Genomic DNA, 24,822 nt, shown 5'->3' with positions numbered 1-24,822 from the left:
GGCACTTTGTGAAATTCAGAGAGCGCTTTTTTTTTGTGGCGCAGAGATGACCCGATCGCTGCGTCCAAAGTCATCTGACCCTCACAGAAGTTTCTTGATTGCTGTAAAAAAAAAATAAATAAAAAAAAAAAAGCTTGATTAGCCGCCAGTCACTTTTAAAACAATACATTTTCTGGAAATGTGGGGAATGTTACCAGGAACAGATGATTACATTTTGGTGATGATCCCAGAAGAGATCCTGGATTCTGGAACACTTTGAAATGTGTACTAACATTGCAGTGAATGGCACGTCTCTATCTCACCACCGAATTTCATCCGGATCAGATCCAGAATGGAGTCAGGAAAAAATATAATATCTTAACATTGAAAACCCAATTTATGGATTCAAAAATCTGTTGAAAAATACACATCAATTCTGATTCACTTTTACTTTTCATGGTTGGTGTAATAAAGATACCAAGAACAATTTAGAACAATTTTGTGTGGATCCAGATCACCATGTGAATGGTGAAAATCTAATTAGAGACTGCATCATGTGTTGATCCTATCATCATGTCTTCAAGAAACTGTAAGTACTCTGTAACATTCTGTGTGGTCGGCATGCAGTTTATTACACTTGAACACTATAGTCAGATGAGAAGTATTTGGTTTCACAAAATAATCTTTCCTTTATGAAAGACCCAACTTTATTCTCTTCGGTAGATTTGGAATGTGTTGTCATGTCTGAATCCGAAACCTTACCACAGCCCACTAACTATATGCTGAGTAATAGCCCTCCCAAGATAAACACTTCAAAAGAAGCTGACAAAACATAATAAACAGTGAAATACTTATGGGCCACAATTTAGACGATTGTTAAGAAAAGTGAAGTCAGTGTTGTCATGGCAAGATGACATGAGACAAATTCTGCAACTATAATTGCTAGGGCTTGTTTTATGTGTGAAAAAGAAATGCTGTGGTCGTCATTGCTTTGCTCCATTAAGAAAAGATGAGCATGAAAGCCTTCTTTTCATGCATTTCTTCTTGCACAATTCAAAGCTGTATGTGGTTTGGCGCTTGGAGGAGGGATCCATGCAGAGTTGTCCTATCAAATAATAGGCTGTCTGGCTTTGAAGCAATTTCAAAGCCACTGGTCTTTGTGTTGGTCTGATTTTATCCGTTGTGCTAATTTCCCCGACTGAAGTTAACAAGCAAAATATGTTTTACAAAAGCCTGACAGATTTCAAACGAACACTGTGTACTTTCCAAAAAACAATCACTATTTCTTTCTCAAAAGAATAAACCCATTTCGCAAAATGGACACATATTACAAGCATATCTAAAAAAATATAAACGTAATACTGCAGATAATTGGAGAGGCAGTACAAAAAAACACACCTGTTACAGTTGACTAAACCCTCTCCTCCTCACCTCACTTATTGGAATCACACCCTCACCTGTAGGATGAAAGCCAGAGAGGCTTTAGGTGCATGCAGGTGTTGGTCTTTTGTGCAAGTGTCCACCGGCATGGTAACAGCCAAAGGTCACTGTGCAGGTTTATCGCTGAAAGAGATGTTGTAGATGTTTAAGGATGCTTTTTGAATACCATATTTTGGATTATAAAAAACTGCTAGTGTTGCAATGAAACCACATTAAATGTAGGCCATCAGAGAAAGGGAAAATATGGACATGTCTTTATCCTTCCCTCCAGTGTTTTGGAAAGCGTGTGTTATGTATCCTTACGATTTTTAAAGAACATGGTAAACTGATTCTGATAGTAAACCTTATCACAACGCTCTGTCTTAAAGGATTGCAATTTATTATTTATTTTTATTTAGCTAAATTGGTTTCACACATTTGTGAACATTCATTCTTTCCAGCAGGTGAGAACAAATACACACCTTCCCAATCATCTGCAGAGGAACCACGTTTCATGTGAGGCACCATCTGAAGGTGAGATGAAGATGGACAGCACAGCCAAAGTCAGCTGGGGTCTCGACAACAGCCCGTCCTCCTCCCCCCCAGCAAAGAACTCCTGCCACCGCAATCTGAAGGTACTGGACTTTAAAGGGTTAGAAAACTGAGAGAAGCAGAATCATTGGCCAGAGGAAGATCTATTAATGTTTCATACTGGTGGACCATATGGCTTCATCATCCATAATTTACTAATTTATATAATGTATAATAAAAAATAATTCATCTGGTTTCCTTTTCAATAAATGTTATGTTTTTGTTCATTTTTTTTAAGAAGCTGCTTCCCTGCTTATGTTTCAAGTATTAAACTGTCCCGTCAGGGGTCGCCACAGCAAATCAACCTTCTCCACTTCACCCTGTCCTTTGCGTCGTCCTCCCCAACCACAGCCACTCTCATGTCCTCCATCACTAAGTCCATGCATCTTCTCCTGGGTCGACCTCTAGGCCTGTTCCCTGGCAGCTCCATCCTCAACATCCTTCTAAAAACATTTGATCTTTTTAGAGGGGAGCGCAATAGCAGTGAAGCTGGGTGCTGCAGCCATTTTATGCCACACCCAGAATGCCTTGTGAGGTTTAAAGAAGTGATATCAAAGCTGAATATTTTATTGAAAGAATAATAATAATGCGTTGGTCTTATATAGCACTTTTCAAGGCACCCAAAGATGCTTTACATTGTGCATTATTCATTCACTCCATACTTGATGGTGGTGAAGCTACTATTGAAGCCACAGCTGCCCTGGGGTAGATACAGCTGCCCCGGGGCAGACTGACAGGAGCGAGGCTGCCAATTTGCACCATCGGCCCTCCTGACACCGACATTCACTCGCTCACACAGGCAATATTGGTGAAGTGTCTTGCACAAGGACGCAACAACAGTGGGCACATGTGCTGGAGCCAGGAATCGAACCGCCAACCTCTCGATCGCTAACATCTGGATCATAAGACTACCCGCTCTTAAATGTGTCTGTTTCCATAAGGTATAACATATATTAAAATGCAGTTGCTGCTTCAAAAGCTCAGCAAATGACAAACTGTTTCATTGATTTTGCTAAGGGGTGCCCAAACATTTGCATAACACTGTATCACATCCCAATCCCCCAACACCCCCCCCCTCCCACACACACACAGAGAATGTGATGTTTGCTGATTGGCTGCTGTGGAGGCTTGGCTGGCACATCTCATCGACTTATTGGTTGGGTCTAAAATAAATAAATCTCCCATCGCTGCCTGCTTTTTTACCTCCGCCAAGGAGGTAAAAAAGGATTATGCAAACAAATCCGTTTGTTAGCAGGATTATGAAAAAAGCTGCTAGAGGGATCTTGTTGGAAAACAAATCTGAATATGGGTCTTGGTCTAAGTTAGATCCCATTAAATTATGAGAGCGATCCAGATCCCAGTCTAAATACAAAATCCTGATTTTCCCCTTTACTTATAATAGAGGCTTTTTCAAGAAATCATATCTTGTAAAATACGTATGCAATTGACTCATAAAGGGTCCGATATGCACTATCATAAAAAATATATTCTGGATCTGATTCAGAATGAGGTCAGGAAAACAGTTTTTTCTTTTATTTAAAAATAAAATAAAAATACATTCAGCATCTCAGAACCACCAAATTGAACATTGTCTGATTTCTCTCCTTGTATCTCTGTAGATGTTCCTGGCAGCCTTATCATTTGCATATTTTGCCAAGGCCCTTTCTGGCAGCTACATGAAGAGCACAATTACACAACTGGAGAGGCGGTTTGACATTCCCAGTTATCTGATCGGCATCATAGATGGGAGCTTTGAAATAGGTGAGTCTCTTATTTCAGTTTGTCCATATGTCTCTGTTTTCTGGCTACTCATGCATACATTTTGATGCATTTAAATGCTAATTCATATCGGCATGGCACCAAACCGGACACTATAGCATGCACTGTATGCGTCCCCTTTGATGCTTAAATAGCCACTTGTGGGTGAAATATCCTTTGAAACTGCACCATCTCGGCACGGAATGGGGGTTTTACTAATGACTGGGAGCGCAGTATGACAGATATACAATAGAGTCTGTGTGAGCTACTGATGTATAAATGTATGTCATAGAGCATTTTGTGAAAACACATTTTTTGGTCCACAAAATCCAATTGCCCCCCCAATCTCTCTCTCTCTCTCTCCTCTGTTCATCACAACTCTGCAGGGAATTTGCTGGTGATTGCTTTTGTGAGCTATTTTGGTGCTAAACTCCACCGACCCAAGATCATAGCAATCGGATGTATATTGATGTCTTTTGGGACTTTTTTGATGGCCATGCCTCATTTCATGATTGGACGGTAGGCTCAGTTTCATATGTGGATGTGTGGATGAAACATACTGTATATGAATCCGTTTTAGATCTTCAACCCCGTAAAACATAATATACCGGTAATGACGATATCTCTTGCAACTTGAACTACTACTCTGTCTGTCTGTGTGTATTTACGAGTATCTAACGATACCTGACGCTTTCTCCCTTCCCTTGTTTAACAGTCACATTGGTATTTTGTACGCAGCTACAAGATCGAAACGTCGGTCAGATTGTCCCTGAATTCGACCGGTAACCTCCCTCCGTGTCCAGAAAGCTCAACTGAGTCCACCAGGGTGGGTGACAGAGCCTCCACAATTCCCTCTGAAGGTGAATGCTTTGCGTAATAGATACATAAAAGCATGCCTTTTTTTTCTCCTTTATATCTGATTTTGAGTCTTTAAATTTGACATTCTCATCTCGTCTGTCGCTTGTTGTGCTGCAGGCTGTGAGCGAGAATCCAGCGTTTCAATGTGGATCTACGTGTTGCTGGGGAATGTCCTGCGTGGCATTGGAGAAACCCCCGTACAGCCTCTGGGAATATCCTACATTGATGATTTTGCACAATCAGAGAATGCCGCCCTCTATATTGGTACTGTAATGTGTCTCACTCATTGTCACCGATTACGACTAATACGATGAAGGTTCCTGATTTTAATGTAATCAGAAGTGTCCAGATTGACAGCTAGACATACGGAACTGATCCCGCAGCCTCTTGTTCATTTATGCAGGATGGAAATATGGAGTCTGTATTGGGAAGAATTTGCTTTATTTTCCATCCTAGGATGTGTCCAAACCATATCGGTTATCGGCCCTGTCTTTGGGTACCTGCTGGGGTCACTGTGTGCCAAGATCTATGTTGACATTGGCTATGTGGACATGGGTGAGTGAGCCGTCATCTGATGAAAATTGTTTTTTGCAGACGTTTGTTTTTTATTCGTACTTCAGAAACACAGTCAAAATCTGACTTGGAAGAGATTCATTCAGAAATTCACAATTCATTTCAGGTTTATAAGATATACCCACACACAGGAGCAAAATTATTGTCAGGGTAAAATCTGTGGCGAGTTATGACTAAAGCCACTTTGCCTTCGCAATAAATAATTCTAACAAGAAAAGAATAGCCAGTAAAAGCCTGAGCGGTAAAGCGTTTGTGTGCTTTGCACAGAGATGCTGACTATTACCCCTGGAGATGCCCGCTGGGTGGGGGCGTGGTGGCTGGGCTACCTCATCGCTGGAACCTTCACCCTGATGTCTGCTCTTCCGTTCTGGTTCCTTCCTAAATCCCTGCCCATGCCCGTGGATAAACACGATAGCAGCTGCACCCCAGAGCAAACCAGGTTTATCAAAGATTCCCCAACCTTGGAGCACAAGTTTAGACCGGAAGAACCAGCTAATTTATATCAGATGGCCAAAGGTAGGATGACACTGGCATTCAGCTCGCGTTTGTAACACAACTACAAGCCAGTGGTTCGTCTCATGAATTTAAATTGTCTTCGCTTCTTGTGGGGACAAATTTTGTCTTGCTTTGTGGTCTAGTATTCAACAATGGATCCTTTTTTTTAATAAACACAAGAAAATCACAAATGCAGATGTGGTGGAACTCAACAGTAATGTTTATAGTATTGGTCTTGAACTTTTCTGTACAGAATTCATACCCACATTGAAGAATCTCCTGGGAAATCCTGTGTACATCATTTACTTATGCGTGACCGTCATTCAGTTCAACTCCCTCATCGGGATGGTGACCTACAAACCCAAATACATTGAGCAGCACTACGGCCAGTCGGCATCAAAAGCCAATCTTCTAATGGGTGAGCAGAGCATTTCAATTATTCACAATGTTTTCTTTGTTTGGGTGGTTTCTGCCTCTTCCGGGGGGGGAGGGGGGTTCTTTGCAAACGTGTTTGCGAGCTCGTTCCAAAACCAGCGTTGCCTCACTGAAAGGAAAGTGTTTAAGAATACAAAGTGATGAGAACTCAAAGTGTTTCGTGCCTTTGATGAATATTTTATGCTTCATCTCCCGTTTCCCATGTGAAGATGCGGCTTCAAAAGATAACCAGTGACCAACATCGGCTAACAAAAGCACACAGTATAATAATGAGACCAATTTTTAGGTCACCCTGTTGGAGTTGGACACAGTGTAAATAAGCATCGCTTGTTGAATAGACATAACTGACAGTGCAGAGGGGGGGGGGCTTTAACGATGGGAAATAATGCAGTATGTATCCTTTCAGCCTTCAAAAGTCATTTTCATCTTTGATGAGCTTCACTTGACATGAAATATGAATGAGAGTGTTCTTAGTTTGGGCTCTTACATGGGCTGTGCTGCTGCCTGATGCCTCTTTGTGTTGTTTCTCGTTTTTTCTACTCCTTTGAAAATCTTTTGTGCTGTGCGGTCTGGCTAGGCATGATCAACATCCCAGCTGTGGCCCTTGGGATGTTCTCTGGGGGAGTTGTCATGAAAAAGTACAAGCTGTGTATCATGGGAGCAGCGAAATTTGCCTTTGGGACGTCCCTGCTGGGCTACTTCCTGTCACTTTTTTTCTTCGCCATGGGCTGTGAAAATTCCAAGTTGGCAGGCATCACAGTTTCATATCCCGGGTACGAGGATAGATTTAAATCATTAAACGTAACACTTCTTAGAATTCCTTTTGTGTTTGCCTCCTTTGTCGCTATAGCTTCATATTTAATGCACATTATATGTTTGATTCACTTTTTTTCATTAATATATGCATTTTCTTCTTTCTTGTTGTCAAATGCAGCGTGGAAGGCTCATCCAATCAGGAGCCGGCTCTCTTTTCTGACTGTAATTCGGAGTGCTCGTGCTCCAGAAGGGAGTGGGATCCAGTTTGTGGCGTGAACGGGATCACCTACATGTCTCCATGCTGGGCTGGATGTGGGTCCGCTACTGGCTCTGGGAGAAATACGGTCAAACACACACACAGAGCAGCGAATGGCATGTTGGTTGTGTCCTGCTGTGTTGTCTGTCATTGGTTAAAATGAGTGTTTTCTACTTTGCTAGGTGTTTGACAATTGCAGTTGTGTAGCGCTGAGTGGGACCCAACCAGGCAACCGGACAGCCACGCTGGGACAGTGTCCACGCAGAGACAGCTGTGACAGAGTCTTCCCTTACTTCCTTGCTCTGTCCGTTGTTAGCTCGTTCATCATCTCTCTTGGGGGAACGCCTGGCTTTATGCTGCTTGTCAGGTCCGGATGAAAGTCCCGCCCCCTCACCAGCTATGCTGCATTAAAGCAACTGCACGTTTTGATGTGACGTCCTCCAGTGGAAAGCTTGTGCATCATTGTCTTTCTTTAAAGGTTTGTAAGGTTCACAAGGTGAATAACTTCAACACCTCTGCCTTTTGTCCGTAGGTGCATTAGCCCTGAGCTAAAATCCCTGGCTTTAGGAATCCACACGTTGGCCACTCGCACTCTCGGTGAGAATCGTCATGATGACTTTTTGTTGTGTGAATGTTGAGTTGATATTTAGATTGTTTTGGAGCAGAACCCTTACCAATGCTTACTATATGTTTTTGGAAACTATTGTGCTGTAAATAACAACAACAAAAATAATAACCCCATTTTATGCTATTTCATGAAAGTGTAAATGATAGATATCTAAACTTTGAGGAACCCATAACTAAGTTTGTGTCATAACAATTTGTTTTAAATTACGTGACAGCTGGAATACCTGCCCCGATATACTTTGGAGCCCTAATTGACACGACATGCCTCAAATGGGGATACAAGATGTGTGGAGGAAGAGGAGCGTGTAGGATATATGACACCTCAGCTTACAGGTAAGGACCTCCACCGTGAGGAAGTGGAGGAGGTGAAGAAGTATTTCAGACTAGACTGTGACTCTGTAGCGCTTTCTTCATCATTGTGAGAAAAAAACTTTTTAAGGGTTAAAGGCGTTTGAGTGGTGTTACTTAATTTGACAGGAAGTAGATCGACGTCATCATGGCACCATCACCACGAAGTTAGCATATACTATACATTGGCCAATGGCCTCAAAGGCATAGATGGGGGCTGATTGATGATGAAGCTGGAGTTGTGACGACCGTTGGAGCCACTTTGACAGCTTTGCCTTCTCTTTATTCCAGGATCGTGTACCTGGGCCTGACATTGGGCTTGAGGACCGTCTCCTTCCTCCTTTGTATTTCAGGCTTTGTTCTTCTCAAAAGACATATTGAGAAGCAACAGAACTATACTCTGACCAATGGCAGCGCAGAGATGGAGACGTTGGGGAAAGAGGAGAGCAGCTCCTCGGACAGCAACCCTGACAGAGAGACTCCTTTATGAGACCCAACGCAGCAGCGTCTTGTCTTTGGACTCGGCTACAAGACAAAATCTGTGGACACTTTTCCCACGTAAAGAATTTGTGTAAATATCTGACAACTGAAACGAGTCATTTTGAAAACACAATGTGCTGGAAAGTAAGCGTTTGTATTTCTGTTTTTTGTTATTGGATAGCCTTTGTAGAAATGCTAATGTAATTGTGCTTTATTTTCTATGTTGGTCTTTGGTTTTTTGATTAAACTTGATAAAACGGGTGCTTTGATTAAGCCTATGGTTAAGTGCCTGAATATAAGGATTAACACCATCATGACACTTCTGTGTCCCTGGGAATGAAAAAGAGACGCATACACTGTTCCTTATTGTGACGCAAGACATTTTACCTCCCAACATGTGATCTTATTTTTTATTTTTTATTTTTCACATACAAACCAAACTGTGACAAAACAAAAATGCAATTTTTTTTTAATGTTTTTTGAAAAACATTTATAAAAGCTTTCATCTATAAATTAAAAGCTTGTAATAACAAATGTGTGACAGAAATTCATTGATTGTTGTCAAATCCACAAATTTGACTTCATGACCATTATTATACATTTGCAATTGTAGAGGCCTCAGAGGAGCAACACAATCACTTAATCTCGAGAATGTTTGCGTGACAATGTGCGGCGCTGTGGTCTGTGGAAAGTCCAAGGAAACTGCTGCACAGCTCAGGTTGTAAAGGATTAAAAGTTAAAAGTGATCAAAGAACTGAGAAAAGTTCCATTAATTTGTACAATTAAAGTTGAGACAACTGAAAGAAACTTTCAAAAACAAAGCATGTACATATGAGGACAAAATATACTTTTCCTTGTGTTATTTTACATAAATCTTTAATAAAAAAAAACAAAAGTATTTATTGAAGATAATCCTAACGTGCTCTGTACTGTCTGTGGAACACAATATTTGGCGTAATGAGAACTGAACCACCACCAGGAAAAAGTTGTTGCTCTGTTTTCCTGTCGTCACTGGTCCTTTTTATCGGCAGCACTCTGAAGATTCTGTGGATTAAAAACAGTCACTCTGGTATTAGGCAGGGATAGAATTAGGCATTGTTTAAATAATTGTGGTCCCAGTACCAAATTAAAGGGATACTGTTACCATTAGCGTAATCAATTGCAGTGATAATTAAATTGATGCAGCCCGGTCTGTTCTCACACTTGCCAGTTTAGACGTATTGAGTTCTGGCGCCCGGCTGTATAACAGAGCAGCAGTATTTTATCGCTGTGTTTGCACGCACATCTAAAAACGTCAGTGTGTACCTGGAGTTGATGGTGTTCCTTCAGCAGCCTGTCGTACTCCTGTGCGAGACCCTTGGCCTGCCTCTTCATGGCCTCCAGTTCAACGCGAGACCTGCTCACAGCTTTACAAACAGTTCCACAGTCTATAAAATCAACGCCTCAGCTCAGCTTCTTTTATCATCCCAGTTCTGGCGAGAAGAGCTTTTCCTAATAATCCTGTGTGAACCAGGCGGTGACGTCTTACCCTCCTCAGCAGCCTTCATATGTTTCGCCAGCTTCTCAGCTTCCAGCTTCAGTTGCTGGTTTTCTGCTGACATGGCTTTTTTTTCATCCAGGAGAGCCTTGGAACATAAACGGCTAAGTCAAAGCATGGAAGACGAATCTTGAAAACGTTTTGAACCAAAACGTTCGATTTTCAGATGTGACACAAAGGTCATCTGACTAAGACTCACTTGTTTTAGCATCAGGTTGTCGTCCTGCTGCTGCTTGGCTATTTTGACACCGTCGTCCATCCGTGCTTGAAGATCTGAACGGTCCTCTAATGTGGCTGCAACCTGGTCGAGCAAGGTGACGACCCGACGCATGATGCTGTGATAAGTGGACGGAGGAGGAGAAGGAGGGGAATGAGAGGGCCCCAGAATAAAAACACTTTTATTCTGAATAAATGCGGACAGAAATTACACTAACAGCCAAAGGAAGAGAGAGAATCCAGATATGTAGAGGTTCCTCTGGGCTCTGAAGAGCTTCATGTGGATGTGGTCGTACACGTTCGGGTTCACCTTAGCATCCTGCATGGGCTCGGGACCCGAGTACTTCTGCACCTCACGGACGGCATCTGCAGGTGATGAAGAAGCGCGCAGAAATGTAACAGATGCTGTCAGTCTGGTCACGCTGCTGTCCAAATGTCTGTCTCCTACAGCAGATAGACTTACCCAGGAAAAGAACGACGAGGACCATGATCATGGTAAAGAAGCACTTGTTCCAGTACGGCGATAACCAGTTCCATATTCTCAAGCTGAAAACCAAACGCCATCTGAAAAGTAGGCGATGAGGCCACTGTGAATGTCTGTCATGATGCAGAATGCAGTCGTTGCACATGGGTGCACTCTGCTGGTGAGCCGCCACATCTTCCTTTTAGAAAGACGTTCCTCCAGAGGACATCATTTTTGAACGGACTCCGAGAACGGGCAGCAGAATTAACTTATGGATGCATTGTGGGATTATTTAACTGCAGTACCTCTTTGCTGATATGAAGGGTATGCACAAGATGAGGTTGACTGCTATCTCTGCATAGAGAAAGAAAGCCACAGCTGTCCACTGCAGAGTCATGGCCGTTCCCTTCCTGAGGGGAACAACCGGTTAATGAGCTCCAAACCGGAAACGATGGAGGCAAACGAATATGCCAAAATAGTCCGATGCATTTATTACATCTTCACAATAGGAACTCATACGCTCTGCTACTCATATACTGAAGTCTGACTTTCACTCACAAAATGTTTTTGTAGGCCCACTACATTAAGCAGGCGATCTAGAGCAAGCTTCCCTGGCCTATTTGCTATTTATAGGCTTTTTACAGTGTATTCTGAGGCTTCAGCGTTTGTATCATCAACCGGTGTTCTCGTTTTATTGAAGAGCAGGAGGTGGCTGATCTAGTTCAAGCAATAAATAGAGTTGTTGGCTTACCAGACTAAGTTGAACGATCAGAGTAATGGAAAAGTCCGGATGAACACACAAATGCTCTCTCTCTCTCACACACACACACACACACACACACACACACATTCACAACAGCTGCTAGTGAGCATCAGAGGAGCTCCTGCCCTAAATAAAACTGTCAGTCAACATGATTGGTTCAGCCCTGCTGAATTTGTGAAAGATCAAACCCTGACCGACCAATCTGACCAAAAAAACAACTTTATTTTTAATCAATTGAATGAATAGTTCAATGAAAAGTGTTTTTTAACGTGTGTTCTTCCCCCCACTGCTGTGTGTCGTGATGAATATGTTGATTTGTGGGTGTGTTTTTGTAGTCTTCTCACATTTCATGCCAAGGTACAAATATAATCATGAAGAAGAACAGTCTGTTAATACGAATAATAATTAATTATTGGTTTCTTTTGTTCTTCCCTGGAATAAAAAATCACACCTAATGCTCTCAGCATCTCATTAGACATGATGAATTTCCACAGACTGGATCCACATTTTTCTGGACAGAACAAGCCCAACAAAGAGCCACAAGAGGGCAGCGTTATCTTGTCCTGTAGTTGAGCTTCGTCACAGTTTAGGAAGGACGCCCTGTGTGCTTTGGTGATTTCAGTAAATCCAATCCAAATATTCCCAATGAGATTCGCATCAAGCCAAGAGTGTGGAGGATTAAGGGCTCCGTTTACAGCCAGCTGCCTATAAATAGCTGTCACTGAAATATGGTTTAACTACCAAGAGGTAGAAAAGTACTGCTTTTTGTGCAGCTTGCAGAGCGTATTCAGCGTCCTCGGTGAAAGAGGCTGCTACACTCTTTGACTGCATGTCTCAGGAGTGCTGAGGAGCAAAATGTTTACAGCTGCAAGCTCTGATAGCTTTTTGAGAGTGGGCAAATGGCATTAAGGGAGTGAATATACGCTTTGATTGCTGTCCTCTCCTGAAATCTCTGAGGTTTCAATTCAGGAGACTGAAAAGTCATTGCTGCAAAACTCCTGCCATAAGCAGATGGTCATCCTACACTGATAGTGTGTGCGGTGGTTTGTCGCAAACCAAGAGCTCCATCTGTTGTGTTTAAGGTGCGTCTCTATTGAAATATCTGCCGTGACAGATGCAGCAGTAAATGTGATCATACATAAGAAGGGCCTTCTAAAATACTATCCTAAACGTTATATAAGATTTGAGAGAGAGAGAGAGATTTGTTTTTCATTTGGGAATTTTGGCCATGCTTTTGATGGAATTAGATTATAATGAGGTTTGTGATGGCATTGTGACATTAGTGTGTTTTTAAGTGGTATAAGCAGACATGAGTGTGAGGCACAAATATGTCTTACTGGTTCCAGTGATCCTGCAGGATGATGACTTGCTTGTTGGGTTCTCTTCTCTCAAGAGCTGCCTATAGGAGTACTGTATCATGAAATGTGGTCGCCCACATTCTTGATTGGAATGTAGATTAGGATTTAATTTCATTTTCAGGGACTGCTGCTGCTTAGTTATTTATGATCCAATGTAGAGTACGCACCACTAAGAAAGGAGTGGACAATTTATTTAAATGTCGCAGAGGTTAATTGTTTTAATACTCAGTTTTACCTTTTGTAATTTCTTAAATGACCGAGTCTTAAGTTTGCAGTGGTTCCTGCAATTTAAACAATGCTTCTGATAGGGATTATCATATATTAACACATATGGCATAATATTGAATGTTTGTTCAAGAAGAATGTAAGACCAGAAGATGATTTCACAATCTATTTGCAATTTCCCTTGCTTATACGCTGTTTCCCAGCAACGCTATTTCAAGATGCATGTATAGATAGAGGCTTGAAAACAGTTTTGCAAAGAGCTACGGTGAGAGGAGTTGAGGGGGAGTTGTTGGGCAGTAAACTGTGCAAATCACAAAATAAAAGATGGGTGGATAATGTTCAGCATCAAAGAGGTTAACGTTTGTTTCAGCCCACTTCTGCACATTTAAGGATACGGTCAGGTCGCTGCCTGAAAAAGCACCAGATGGCTCGTCCCCAGCTGCGTGGTGTTAAAGAAATTAAACTGTTACTGCATGTTTACGATTATTGTTTATTTACAGGAGCAGCGGTTCGATCCATACGCAGCTAGAGCTATTTCAGGGTTTATTCAGGGTTGACAGGTTTAATCACTTCTGGACATGCTGTCATGTTGAGTCATCTATAAGTGGCGTAATGAAAAATAATGAAAAAGCTATAAGATAATTGCCAGTACAAACTTCCCACCAATTGCATTTGTCTTCCCAGTGTGATTTTATATTGCTCGACATATCATCCATCCCTTCATGGACTTGACCAGCAATTATTTTTTTTATAATTATAAGTCTGACAGATATGAATTAATATTTATCGGGGTGCAGATAGCGTGTCCCATGCATCTTTGGAGACCTCACAGTGGCCCGGTTCCATTCCAGGTCATGCAGACAACGGATTTGCATGTGAACGCCTCACATGTAGAACCTTCTCTTCCATATGATTTGTTAACACTTAAACGGTTTTGTTTTTGCAATCACAAACAAAATATTGTTGTCTATTTTGACTTTAATAAAAACACAAATGCTCACTAGACCTGAGCTGCCAGGCTTATGGGGCTGAGCTCTGTTGCGGCCCCCAGTCATATCTTTTCATGTCAAGAGAAGAGAACTGGTATTACAGGCAGCAGTCATCATTGCGGGGAGAGCTGGAGAGCAGCGATTGTCTTTCTGCTGTCTCTCTTCTCACACGTAACGCTTGACATTCTGTCATTGCCTGATAAATAACTGGACTGACACATGGCTTCATGCATATATTGTTTGGGCATATCTGCACCAGCTGTGGAATATGAATAAAAGACACACATTTCTGCACAACTCCAACTTTCTGTGCTGGTGGAACTGGTGCAACAAACCTTTTTGATTTAGATGCATAAGTTCTTAAGATGATATCTTATTGGAGGAAATAAATGCACAAGTAACTGTTTTTCTCCATTCAAAGAAGCACAGTGCACTCTAAAAGAAATGCACTAATCTAATACAAATATATTTTTTAATAAAGGTGGTGATGTGGAAAGATCCATTTGACAAACTCATTAAAATACATTCAACTGAAATATGTTTCATCTTTTGATTTGATCACAGCATAAAAATCTAGAAAAGCACTCAGTGAGCACAGATGCCAGCCAAGCAGCTCCTTATTACCGTAGATTTACACCGTCCACATGGTGATGTGGCTGTCCCACTGTGCTGCTGTTGGTGTTTGCAGTATTTGCTGGATTCTCAGTCCCATTGTCATATATTGTTTTTTTAGGAGAGATTTAGATTTTTGTTTTATGTCCCTATAGGTGCTTTTCGCATCCGAGATTCGGGCACCTTCGCTGGGCATGAGCTGAGCGGCGACACCCCCTCCCCTGGAGGTCTTCCGCTAAAAGTTGAGCTTTGGGCCGGGAGGTCGTGGAGAGCCTGGCAGGGTTAGGGGACATGGTGCCCGGGAGGTGGTGGAGAGGAAGGAAGGAGAAAAAAATGACCTCCAGTGGGTCAAGGGTCAAACGCGTTTTTCGCATCCGAGATTCGGGCACCTTTGCTGGGCATGAGCTGAGCGGCGGCACCCCCTCCCATGGAGGTCTTCCGCTAAAAGTTTAGCTTTGGGCCAAGAGGTCGTGGAGAGCCTGGCAGGGTTAGGGGACATTGTGCCCGGGAGGTGGTGGAGAGGAGGGGAGGAGAAAAAAATTACCTCCAGAGGGTCAAGGGGCAAAAGGGTGATTCTCGCGAAACCAGACGAACAAGGTGGCATGACGCATTTTGATTATAAAACTTAATGCTATCAAAATAATAAGGATACCATTATAGACATCTCTTAATGTACTATTTGCTCATGATTTAAATTTACCATAATAAATATAAATTTTGTCGTTTTTCTTTACATTTAAGGGTAAATTTCTCATTGCCGCAACGTGTCCATAACTGGATTTGGGTTCTATGAGATGGAAATATTACTAATTAAGAAAGATAAAAAAGAATAAACTTTAGTGCATGTTATACTATAAACAGTTACAGTGAAGATATAATTTCAAAGTTTGTATGTTTAAGTAGCTACACAACTTTTTAGTTCTCATTACCGAAACGTGAAGTTTTGAAGTTAAAAAAAATTATAATGATTCTATTTATTATTATTACCCAATTATGGTCTAAACATAAACAGCTAAGAATAGTTTAGCGCGCACATCACGTACTAACTATGTTAGCATAAACGTTCATTGTCACTCATCCACCGCAACACCATTATCATCCACCGCAACAGTTGAGGGCCTGTTGCGGTGGAGAGATACAATGTTTCGGTAATGAGAAACAAACCAATAAAGGAGGGAATGCGCTATAACTCTCTATTCAACAATCTATTTCTATATTTCTGTGTGTCAATCTTTTTCATGAAATGTTATACTCAAGTATGGTATTTTGTTGCAAGCAAGCATCAAGTGAAAAGAAAAGGGCGATCCTCATTACCGACATGGCCTTCTCATTACCGCAACCTGGTCTTGTTTTACAAATTAAGTAATAATTATATTATCATATTTTGTTTTAAAATATAAGAGACAAGTTATACCACACTAGTTATTTAGTGACCAATACATACAAAATGTGTATGTTATCTTTTACAAAAGTAATTAAATAAACACAATTGTAAATCCTCACAAATGTTTCGGTAATGAGAATTAATTGGAAATTACATCTAAATGTAGGGTATGTTAAAAATTGTTATGCTTGACACCTTCTCAATCTTGATTTCATGAGAATCACCCAGTGCCTGAAGCCGTGGGCCTTCACACGATTTTGTTATGTTAGCATAATGATAATAAAATTCTTGAATCGTGATATGTATCATCATCATCAAAATGAACACATTTTGGAGCTCCATTGACTGCAATCTTAATTACAATTTCAAAGTGACCCATAATCCAGGATCATCACGAAAATGTAACAATCTGCTCCTGGTAACATTCCCAACATTTCCTGAAAATGTCATCAAGATCCGTCTATAGAATTTTGAATTATCATGCTAACAATGAAGCAGACAGACAGATCAACAAACCGACAGCAGCAATTCATTAGCCTCTGCCTCAATGGTTGGTTGGTTGGTTATTTATAATTGGGCACCAATAGGAAGTATAAATCAGCTCACCCTCAATAATAATTCCTTCATCAATATCCGATGTGATTTAAATATCAGTTTTTGGTAAAATGGAGTGTTTATTCATTGTCATTGGATGTCCGCCCTCTTCAATCTCCACAGCATTGAAGGAATGATGGGTGCGTTATTTTTCTTTGCTAACAAACAATGATGCCATTATGGTCTCAGTAGAGGTCATGAGCCATTGTCTCTGCCTGTTCTCTCTGAGCTGGAGTTTTCTTGTACGGACATTACAGCATGTATCTCAGAGTCGTATATCTTTCAACTCCATAAAGTGTCCTTCTGTCGTTCTAAATGCGGCTCGGTGAGAGTTACATTTGCAAAATGACCACAACCAACAATTTGTCAAGCTGTGCTGACTGTTGTGCTCAGTTCACTTTCTTCTCCTCTACGATAGCAGAATCACAGTTGAGTGTTCGCTGAACTAATCCAATAAAGGCTTCATACGGACAGACTAATGTGATTTCCCAGGCTTTTATTCTGTGTCTGCAGCTGGATGGAGAGGGGCCCTGAAGAGATGGCATCTGAATTGGGGATGGCTGCTTAAGAGCAGCCACTGACCGATACAGGGAAGGATATAATATATGTGCTAGAGATAGCAGCAAGTATGAGCCTTGAGAGGGAGTATAGGGGAGGGGATAAAGGACACACCAGGATCAAGGGATTCTACGTCTGATTGACCTTCAGCTATTGATTATAGTGTATTGAACAAGTTTTTTTCTCTGGAGGTCAGCTCAGGTTAGAGGTGATGTTCTCTTATTATTAATCATTGTTATCTAGCAATATGGCCAGAAATCCTAACGCTATTCGACTTGATACTATTGCTGATGATGGAGTGCAGAATTTTAATTGTAAGCCTTTAAATCTAAATGTCTGCTCCTCATATTATTACACGTTTTCTGAAATGACAGAATAAAAGTAGTATATATATTTATTTTTTTACTATTTTCATCGTGTTTTTGAGTACGACATGCTTGGCAATTTATGTCAGCATGTGTCATGTATAAATATGTATGTATAAAAAAAATATATAGGTGTCTGGTTATTGACTATGGTCCTCTACAGGAATATCATTTACCAAAAAATATTAAGACTGTCATTGCTGTTAGCAGCAGCGTCCATTTTGACCTTGAATCGGTTCTAGTTCTGGTGCCTGATTTACTGCCTGTGAGTTAAAAGTGTGTCGGAGCTGTGCTGCTGCTATAATGAGTGGCTTTTAACCAGATGGAGATGCTTCTGAAGCAGCCAGTTTTGTTCCAAGTTGGGCCAAGATTAGGAAGGTCATCACGAGATAGCCAGAGTCCAAACTAATATAGCAATAATCAATTAAAACAAGGTGGAGGGGTTGAACCAATAAATAGTTATTTAGTGAAAGCAGCGGCAGGCGTTTCTTTAAAAAGACAGCATATACATATAAGGAAAGATTCAATGCTCCCCCCTCTGATTTTTATGATCTAAAATAAGAAAAAGCTCAATCAGCAAAGCTGCTTGGCTTTACAACCACTAAGCTTGGTGTAGGCACAATAAAATAGAGCATTAACATTTCTCCATGTTCCACAAACATCTGAGATTAATGTATCCGATAAACTTCAAGCTGAGTGCGTCTATCCAATACACACCCTGCTTCAGCGGCTGAAAATAGCATCAAGAGAACGGATCCATCAGTCTTAGTGATTAGTGAAAACAAAATAATCCATGAGCACAGTGTTAACAAAATGACACTGCAGTCAGACACAATGCTCTGTTGATCGTGCTTGAAAGGACTTTTTGATCAGCGTGGCTTTGCCTCGGGATGGAAAATAAAAGTGCGATCTCAAATTCTTGTTGACGTAAACAGTATTAGTCACTGAAGGGTAATTTTTAGAAGGCAATCAATGCAAATGATTTTTCAGTAACAGTGATGAAGTTTGGTTTAGTACCTGGCATTAGAGCAGACTTCTAAATTATGCATTCACCAGGAATGGGAGACAGAATGTTCCTTTGCTGTAGTGCCAACATGCATATTGATACCCTACTATTTTTAGCTTTAAGGTTATATACACTATATAGTTTAGTGGAGCCAACTCCTCAGTTTACTAACACGAACAAGCTTTGGTATACAAACACACATGCACAGCAGCTCCCGCGCTTGGCGTCGTCGAGCTCGTAAGTTGTGCTTTGTGCATACCGTTGTTTGCAGCATTCTCGTTATGCTCTCCTTTTAAAACATGTGTTTCTGGTGCTTTTATTTTTTATTTGATTTAACCTAATTATGGCTCCCAAGAAAGTTAAAATTGGTACTGGTAGTGGGAGTAAGAAGCATAAGAGTTTTACAATGGAAATGAAGAAGGAAGTAATAGATAAAAATGAAAAAAAATGGTGTTTGTGTTTCCGAACTCGCCAAGTAATACAAAATGGCTAAATTGACAATTTGCATTATCCTGAAGAACAAAGATGCACTAAATGCAGCTGATGTGGCTAAAGGAGCGACTGTGCTAATGAAGCAAAGGTCTCAAGTGTTAGAAGTAGAAGAGTAGACGTCCCATTTACATAAAATTCTCCTGCTATTCTATGATTACAATCATCTTTAATTCCTTTCTATATTTTCTGGGGCTGGAGAATGGAATAAACAGGATTTACATTAATTTTGATGCAAACAATTATTTAGTTTGATGAACGTTTCGGGTTACGTACAGAGTTAAAGAACGTAATAAAGTCATAAGCCGCCGTTCCACTGTATACTGTCTACGTATATCCCATATATATTATATTCCTTGCCGATTCATCTGTTGCTAGCGGCGATTGCATCTCTACTTTCAATCACAGACTTGCCCTCAAGGCACTATGACATTTACTCTTCCTGTATACGGCGGGGTAATAAAGAACCTTGCAGGCGTCGATACCCCCACATCATCCCTCTCTGTTGTGCTGCAGACCACACACTGGCAGAAAGAGAAGCATCTGACCAAGGTTGTGTAATCATTGTGGTATAGCCAACTGCCATGTGCTCTCAGGCGCTAAAGGGCTCTTCAGTTTTCCACTGTACCTGAAACAGTAAAGGTGTAATAAGCTCATTACCGCGACATACGCCATAGTACAGTGTAGAATAGATATCTGTGCATGCATGCATTTGTTTGTGCAATCCTTTATGTATGCATATGAATTCACTGTGTATCTCATAATCTTCATCTCAATGCAATGCTTGACCCGGGGGCTGTAATGGAGGGAGCTGCCAGGCAGGCCGAGGATGGCTCTATATGCTAATGAATATTAGAACTCTGCTCAGATTCAGTATGAGAGCGCAGCCTGAAAGTAATAAGATGACAGAATCCCCCCGCTTGCAGGTTCTTACTACTGAATTTCTACTGCAGTTTTATGAATATATTATTCAAACTTATTTAGGAAAAACATAGACGTTGAGCCAATGTACGAGGTTGAGTGCGTTTATATGCATTTAGTACCGGCGCTTAGAAAATGCAATTTCACTGTGTTTTCTTCTGTGACTGGAACTTCATTTTCTGTTATTTTGTGCTGTAAACAGATTATTTTATTAGGCTTCAAGATTTTTGAAAAAAAAGTGTTTGTTTTTTCATTGCAGATAAGGATTTGCATATTCAGAGAGCATTGTTGTACAGCTGGCATTAGTAAAAGCAGACAATTTGATAATACAACCTTCTGCATCATCGTGCTTTATTTAGATTGAATCTCTTCTCTATGAAAATAGAGCATCTGAGGATTTGGCTGTCTCTAAGAATAAAACAAGTATTTGTTACTATTTTCGCTGCGTTTTTTATCTGTGCTGCGTTTGCCACAGTCCCACCGTGAAGTCACTCGCTTTTCATCAAACCAGAATAAAGCTTTTGCAGATTTTCCGTTTGGCCCAAAGACATGACTGTTAAAGTGAAACAGGCGAGGCTTTTATTAAACCTGGTTTATGTCAAATGAAGTGCCGAGAACCACGCCGGACTGTCTGCGCTTATTCTCATATAGCAATGAGTGCAAAAAAAGTGCCCCAATTGCTGTTCAGCTGTGTAAAAATAGCCTGCTTCACTTTGCTCTTCCTTTCCATTCCTATCTGTGCGTGTTTGACCTTTCTGCCTTTGTTGCATTCTCGTACCTATAAGTCTCACTTCAGACGGAAGGTCCTTCCCTCAGTGGGCTCCCAGGCAATAAGGTCAGTGGTCTCTGGGGCCATTACACAGTCTGTTGTCAGAACAAGTGGCGCGTTGATGAATGGCCGTAATCTCACAGCTGCTACAGGATAACAAACATTTTCCTTGGGGGGGGGGGATTGAAAACATTTTGCCACGTTATGTGAGTGAACATAAAATTTATTATAAATATACGCATACATAACAATTCTGACTCAATTTATATGATGCTTTTCTTACCCTAAGCTGTACATGTATCAAGTACCGTATGTACATATTATACTGTATGTTGCTACGTTACAAAAAGCCATGCAATATCTACAGTACAGTGTATGATTCATCTATGAAACCTACTTTTGCTCTCAATAAATAGTAATAAATTATCCATGTCTCCTTACTGTACATTCTATTGCACATACTATTTACATTTCTGCTTTGGATTAGCATTTTCCCTTTTTCATCATGACCTGATGTCAGTTTTAGCTGCTTTAATTGACTGTTTAGCCCAAAGGTTAAGAGTTCCCTTCACTCCACATCCTCAGAAGACAGACATTTCTGCCGGGCCTCTTTGTCCTCAAACGTTACCTTTTTGTTCCTCTTTGGGTCGATCCACGAGTTGTGTATTATGGCGTTATTAGGGGTAGGATCCGCCTCGATGATTGACACCACTCGCTTCTTCATCTTGCTTTTCAAGACTTTTTGGAACTTCTGCCTCGTGAAGGCATAGAGAAGAGGGTGAAAAATGGTGGTCCCGTAAGCCATGACCAGGAAGCCCAGTCTCAACTTGACCATCAGGTCACTGGGGCCTACACTGAGGATAACTGTGTTGAGCACGGTGATGGGCGTCCAGCACAGCAGGAAGGTAGACACAATCAGGAGGGACATCCTAAAAACCCTCTTCTGGCGCTCCCGCCTTTCTCTGTGACGCTTAACGGCTCTGCGCAGTGCAATGATGACCGAGACGGAGGTGCGCATACCCAGTGTGGGGTTACGGCTGCCACTGCTCTGGGAACCATCTGTGGCCTCTTGCTGCGTTGTCATAGCAGTCATGGATGGGCGCTTTTTCCTGCGAGCCTTCTTTTTCTGTGAAGCGTGAAAACGTGTGCCAATGCGAATATTGAGAGCCTGCAGAATCTTGGAGTAGGTGATGAGCATGACAACAGCAGTAAAGAAGAAAATAGGAATCTGCGCAAGCAAGTGGTAGTAGAGGCCGAGATCTGTGTAGTACTGGTTAGTGTCAATCACATCCTCCACCGCCGTCTGGTTCAGCTCCACATTGCCCCGGGCAAAGAAGCCAACTTCAATAAAGGGTACAAGGAAACTAACAAAGGATAGCACCCAAATGGCAGCCAGCAGGGCCAGGGCACGTCCCATGGTCAGCACCCGGTTGGCTGGCTTAACCGAAATGTCATAGCGATCGAGGGTGATGGCGAGCACGTTAGCGGCAGTGGCAACACTTGCGAAGGAGACGCAGGCTTCATGGAAGCAGCAGACCAGAGCAGTGTCTCCCTCGAGGGAAAGCAGCACCACCACAATGGTGAGGGGGATACAGCACACGCAAACCAGCACATCCAACACATGGAGGTTCATGGTGACGATGTTACTGACAGAACTAATTAGATTTGACTTCATACAGTAGAGGGCAAGAACGGTGAGGTTGGAACTCAGGCCCAGGAGGATTTCCAGCATGAGGAAGCCAGTCAGAGAGACCTGGAAACTAACGGGATAGGTATACGGGCTGGGGGTGGCCGGACTCATGGTACGGCTGATGGGCTCAGTGTTGTCGGTGACCGTGACGTTGCTCATGGTGGCTTCTTGTTCCGGGTAGGGATGGATATGCATTATCCTGTGTGTAGAGAGAGGAGAAGAAATTTCATCTAAAGGTAAAGTAAAAAAACGATGCTTTCGCATCTTTGGCAAGCTGACATCAACACAAAACTAACAAATGTTATCTGACGCAACGCAGCCAGCCGTCAAACAACAAGGAGGCTTTTAGGATTAAATGCTCCCCCCCAAAAAAAGGACCAGACAATTATGCTAGAATATTTTCCTGCAATTACTTGTCTCAATATCAGCTTGTACTTTCTTTTATCACCATGTTTACATGAATAGCGAAGGTGTGTGTCAGAAACATTGACACAATAACTCTGTAATGGTTTGCATTCTAGAGTCTCTTCTGAACAGGATAGGTAATATTATATTTGCTATACTATATATGTGGTGACTTAACTCATCACTACTGGAATTGTTTAAATTATTGGAGTCTCGGCGACATTACGAGAGGATATCATAACCGCCTCTGTGTTTAGCCGCCCACTAGCAGGCATCCATCTCGCTGAGATGCACTTTAAAGTACAAGATGGTCATAAACAAATGAGGGATTAGTGCACTTATCATAATTGGATTTCAGGGCAGTCATTATTTTCACATTGGTGTAAAAAAAAAAGAAAATAAATCTATTACACTTGAACTCAAGAATCACTTACTTTAACTGATTAACATACAATATTAAAATAATCCAACCTAAAGAAATAATGAGTGATGAATCCAATCTGAACTCTTAATTGATTTGAAGTCATATTTACCCTTCCCTCCAGCACTATCTGAATAGCAGGGCTGCGTAATCAGGCCATAGAGTCTCTATTAGATCCACAGAGAGAAGCATCACATCCAAACACAGCCAGTGGAAAACTGTTCCTGCTCCAGCAGAGCCCCACAGTAAAGCTTTTCCTTTCAATGCCAGTCCCTGCCAGAGAGTTAGCGACGGCCAGAGAAGCTCCGGCCCGTCTCTGGATGGATTGTCTGTCGGCTGCAGCCTTTTTTCCCCCAGACCTCAGCGATCAGCGAGTTATGGAGTCACCCGGTGGATAAGAATATAGGTTAGTGTCCTCTACAGGCTGCGTCTCAGATATTGTGTCCCTTTTGGTTTTGGTTGGTGGTAGGAGCACAGATGGATGAGTGGAAGAGGGATAAGATGTTGGAGCCACCTCCTGTTTATAATGTCATGATATTCCCAGGCAGGAGCGACAGAGACAACCATGAAGACAAAGAAATGCAGACTCCTTCCGCTGAGCGGGGCTGGAATGTAATTCTCATTGTGCAATCCGGCTTTTTTTTTTGTCTCACTGAGAAGATGGTTGTCAGATCTGTGAATACAAAAAAACGATTACATCCATTCGCTTGTGCTCGAGAAGCAAAGATTGTCAGTACGTCATGTGGATTCCCCACTTTAAACCAAGGTAATGTCCACGATCTGTCCAGGTAGCATCCGAGTCCATGTCTCCCCTCGGAGCACTAACGGAACAGGCCTTCACTTTCCACCTTTCTCATCATTCTCTGTGCGCCTGGCTCCAGCCACCATTGACTTGTAAATCGAGCGCAGGCCTCCAATTTGCCCCTCGACATGCTGAGCCCTCAATCACTGGAGATGGCGTGAGTAGAACAGATTATTAAAGTGCATGTGTGTGTGCGCGTGTTTGTCCAACGTGACATGCAACCACTGTGGGATTCGTGATTTACATTGGAGGGGGTTGATTCAGCAATTCAGAAGGAGATCATCCGCATGTGGTGATGGACGTGACTTCATCAGGCAGAGACAGCATGCCTTGTAGATAATAAAAAAGAACAGATCCCAGACAAGCATGGGGCTCTAGGAAACAGGTGTTGCATACAACATCGTCTCTTTCCTTCAGTCCCACGTCGCTCTTTCACAGTGACCTGAGAAGAGAGAAAGGGCAGGGTAGCAGATAGATAGATAGATAGATAGATAGACAGAGTAGGAGGAGTAGGAGATGAAGTGTGGGGGTGCATTAGTGAAAATATACATATAAGGACATTCTCATTAGCATAGCAACAAGCATGCAATGTCTTATGTTCCTGTGCATTGCCTGATGTCTTTATGTCTTTGATAAACCATTAACATAACAGCACCAGCAACGATTTCCAGAACAAAAGG

The 24,822-nt window shown here is 41.7% G+C and overlaps 3 protein-coding genes across 4 annotated transcripts; 1 reads left to right on the top strand and 2 right to left on the bottom strand.

Moving 5' to 3' along the window:
• Window positions 1-1,937: 1,937 nt before the first annotated feature.
• Window positions 1,938-8,585, top strand: LOC137914773 (solute carrier organic anion transporter family member 1C1-like). The gene is made up of 14 exons (XM_068758267.1): window positions 1,938-2,033; window positions 3,609-3,750; window positions 4,134-4,266; window positions 4,486-4,607; window positions 4,723-4,869; window positions 5,062-5,160; window positions 5,446-5,694; window positions 5,927-6,091; window positions 6,686-6,881; window positions 7,043-7,208; window positions 7,303-7,487; window positions 7,653-7,717; window positions 7,963-8,080; window positions 8,387-8,585. The coding sequence occupies exons 1-14, from the start codon at window positions 1,938-1,940 to the stop codon at window positions 8,583-8,585; spliced, it is 2,082 nt and encodes a 693-aa protein (XP_068614368.1).
• Window positions 8,570-11,613, bottom strand: LOC137914776 (B-cell receptor-associated protein 29-like). Of its 2 annotated transcripts, none has more exons than XM_068758269.1 (8): window positions 11,543-11,613; window positions 11,097-11,201; window positions 10,792-10,892; window positions 10,547-10,694; window positions 10,312-10,447; window positions 10,104-10,200; window positions 9,881-9,981; window positions 8,570-9,619 (listed from the first exon to the last, which is right to left on the bottom strand). In XM_068758269.1, exons 2-8 carry the CDS (start codon window positions 11,186-11,188, stop codon window positions 9,584-9,586), a joined length of 711 nt encoding a protein of 236 aa, XP_068614370.1. In that variant the 5' UTR covers window positions 11,189-11,201; window positions 11,543-11,613; the 3' UTR covers window positions 8,570-9,583. The 2 variants fall into 2 exon arrangements, with proteins under 2 accessions (XP_068614370.1, XP_068614371.1); XM_068758270.1 differs by having other exon boundaries at window positions 11,097-11,197; window positions 11,543-11,605.
• Window positions 11,614-21,392: 9,779 nt separating this feature from the next.
• On the bottom strand, window positions 21,393-22,709 carry LOC137914774 (G-protein coupled receptor 22-like). The gene has a single exon (XM_068758268.1). It carries the CDS (start codon window positions 22,707-22,709, stop codon window positions 21,393-21,395), a length of 1,317 nt encoding a protein of 438 aa, XP_068614369.1.
• Window positions 22,710-24,822: the final 2,113 nt, after the last annotated feature.

The sequence above is a fragment of the Brachionichthys hirsutus genome, unplaced genomic scaffold, assembly GCF_040956055.1.
Source record: "Brachionichthys hirsutus isolate HB-005 unplaced genomic scaffold, CSIRO-AGI_Bhir_v1 contig_1420, whole genome shotgun sequence".
Taxonomy (NCBI): Eukaryota; Metazoa; Chordata; class Actinopteri; order Lophiiformes; family Brachionichthyidae; genus Brachionichthys; species Brachionichthys hirsutus.
This window is presented reverse-complemented; position numbering and strand designations above follow the sequence as displayed.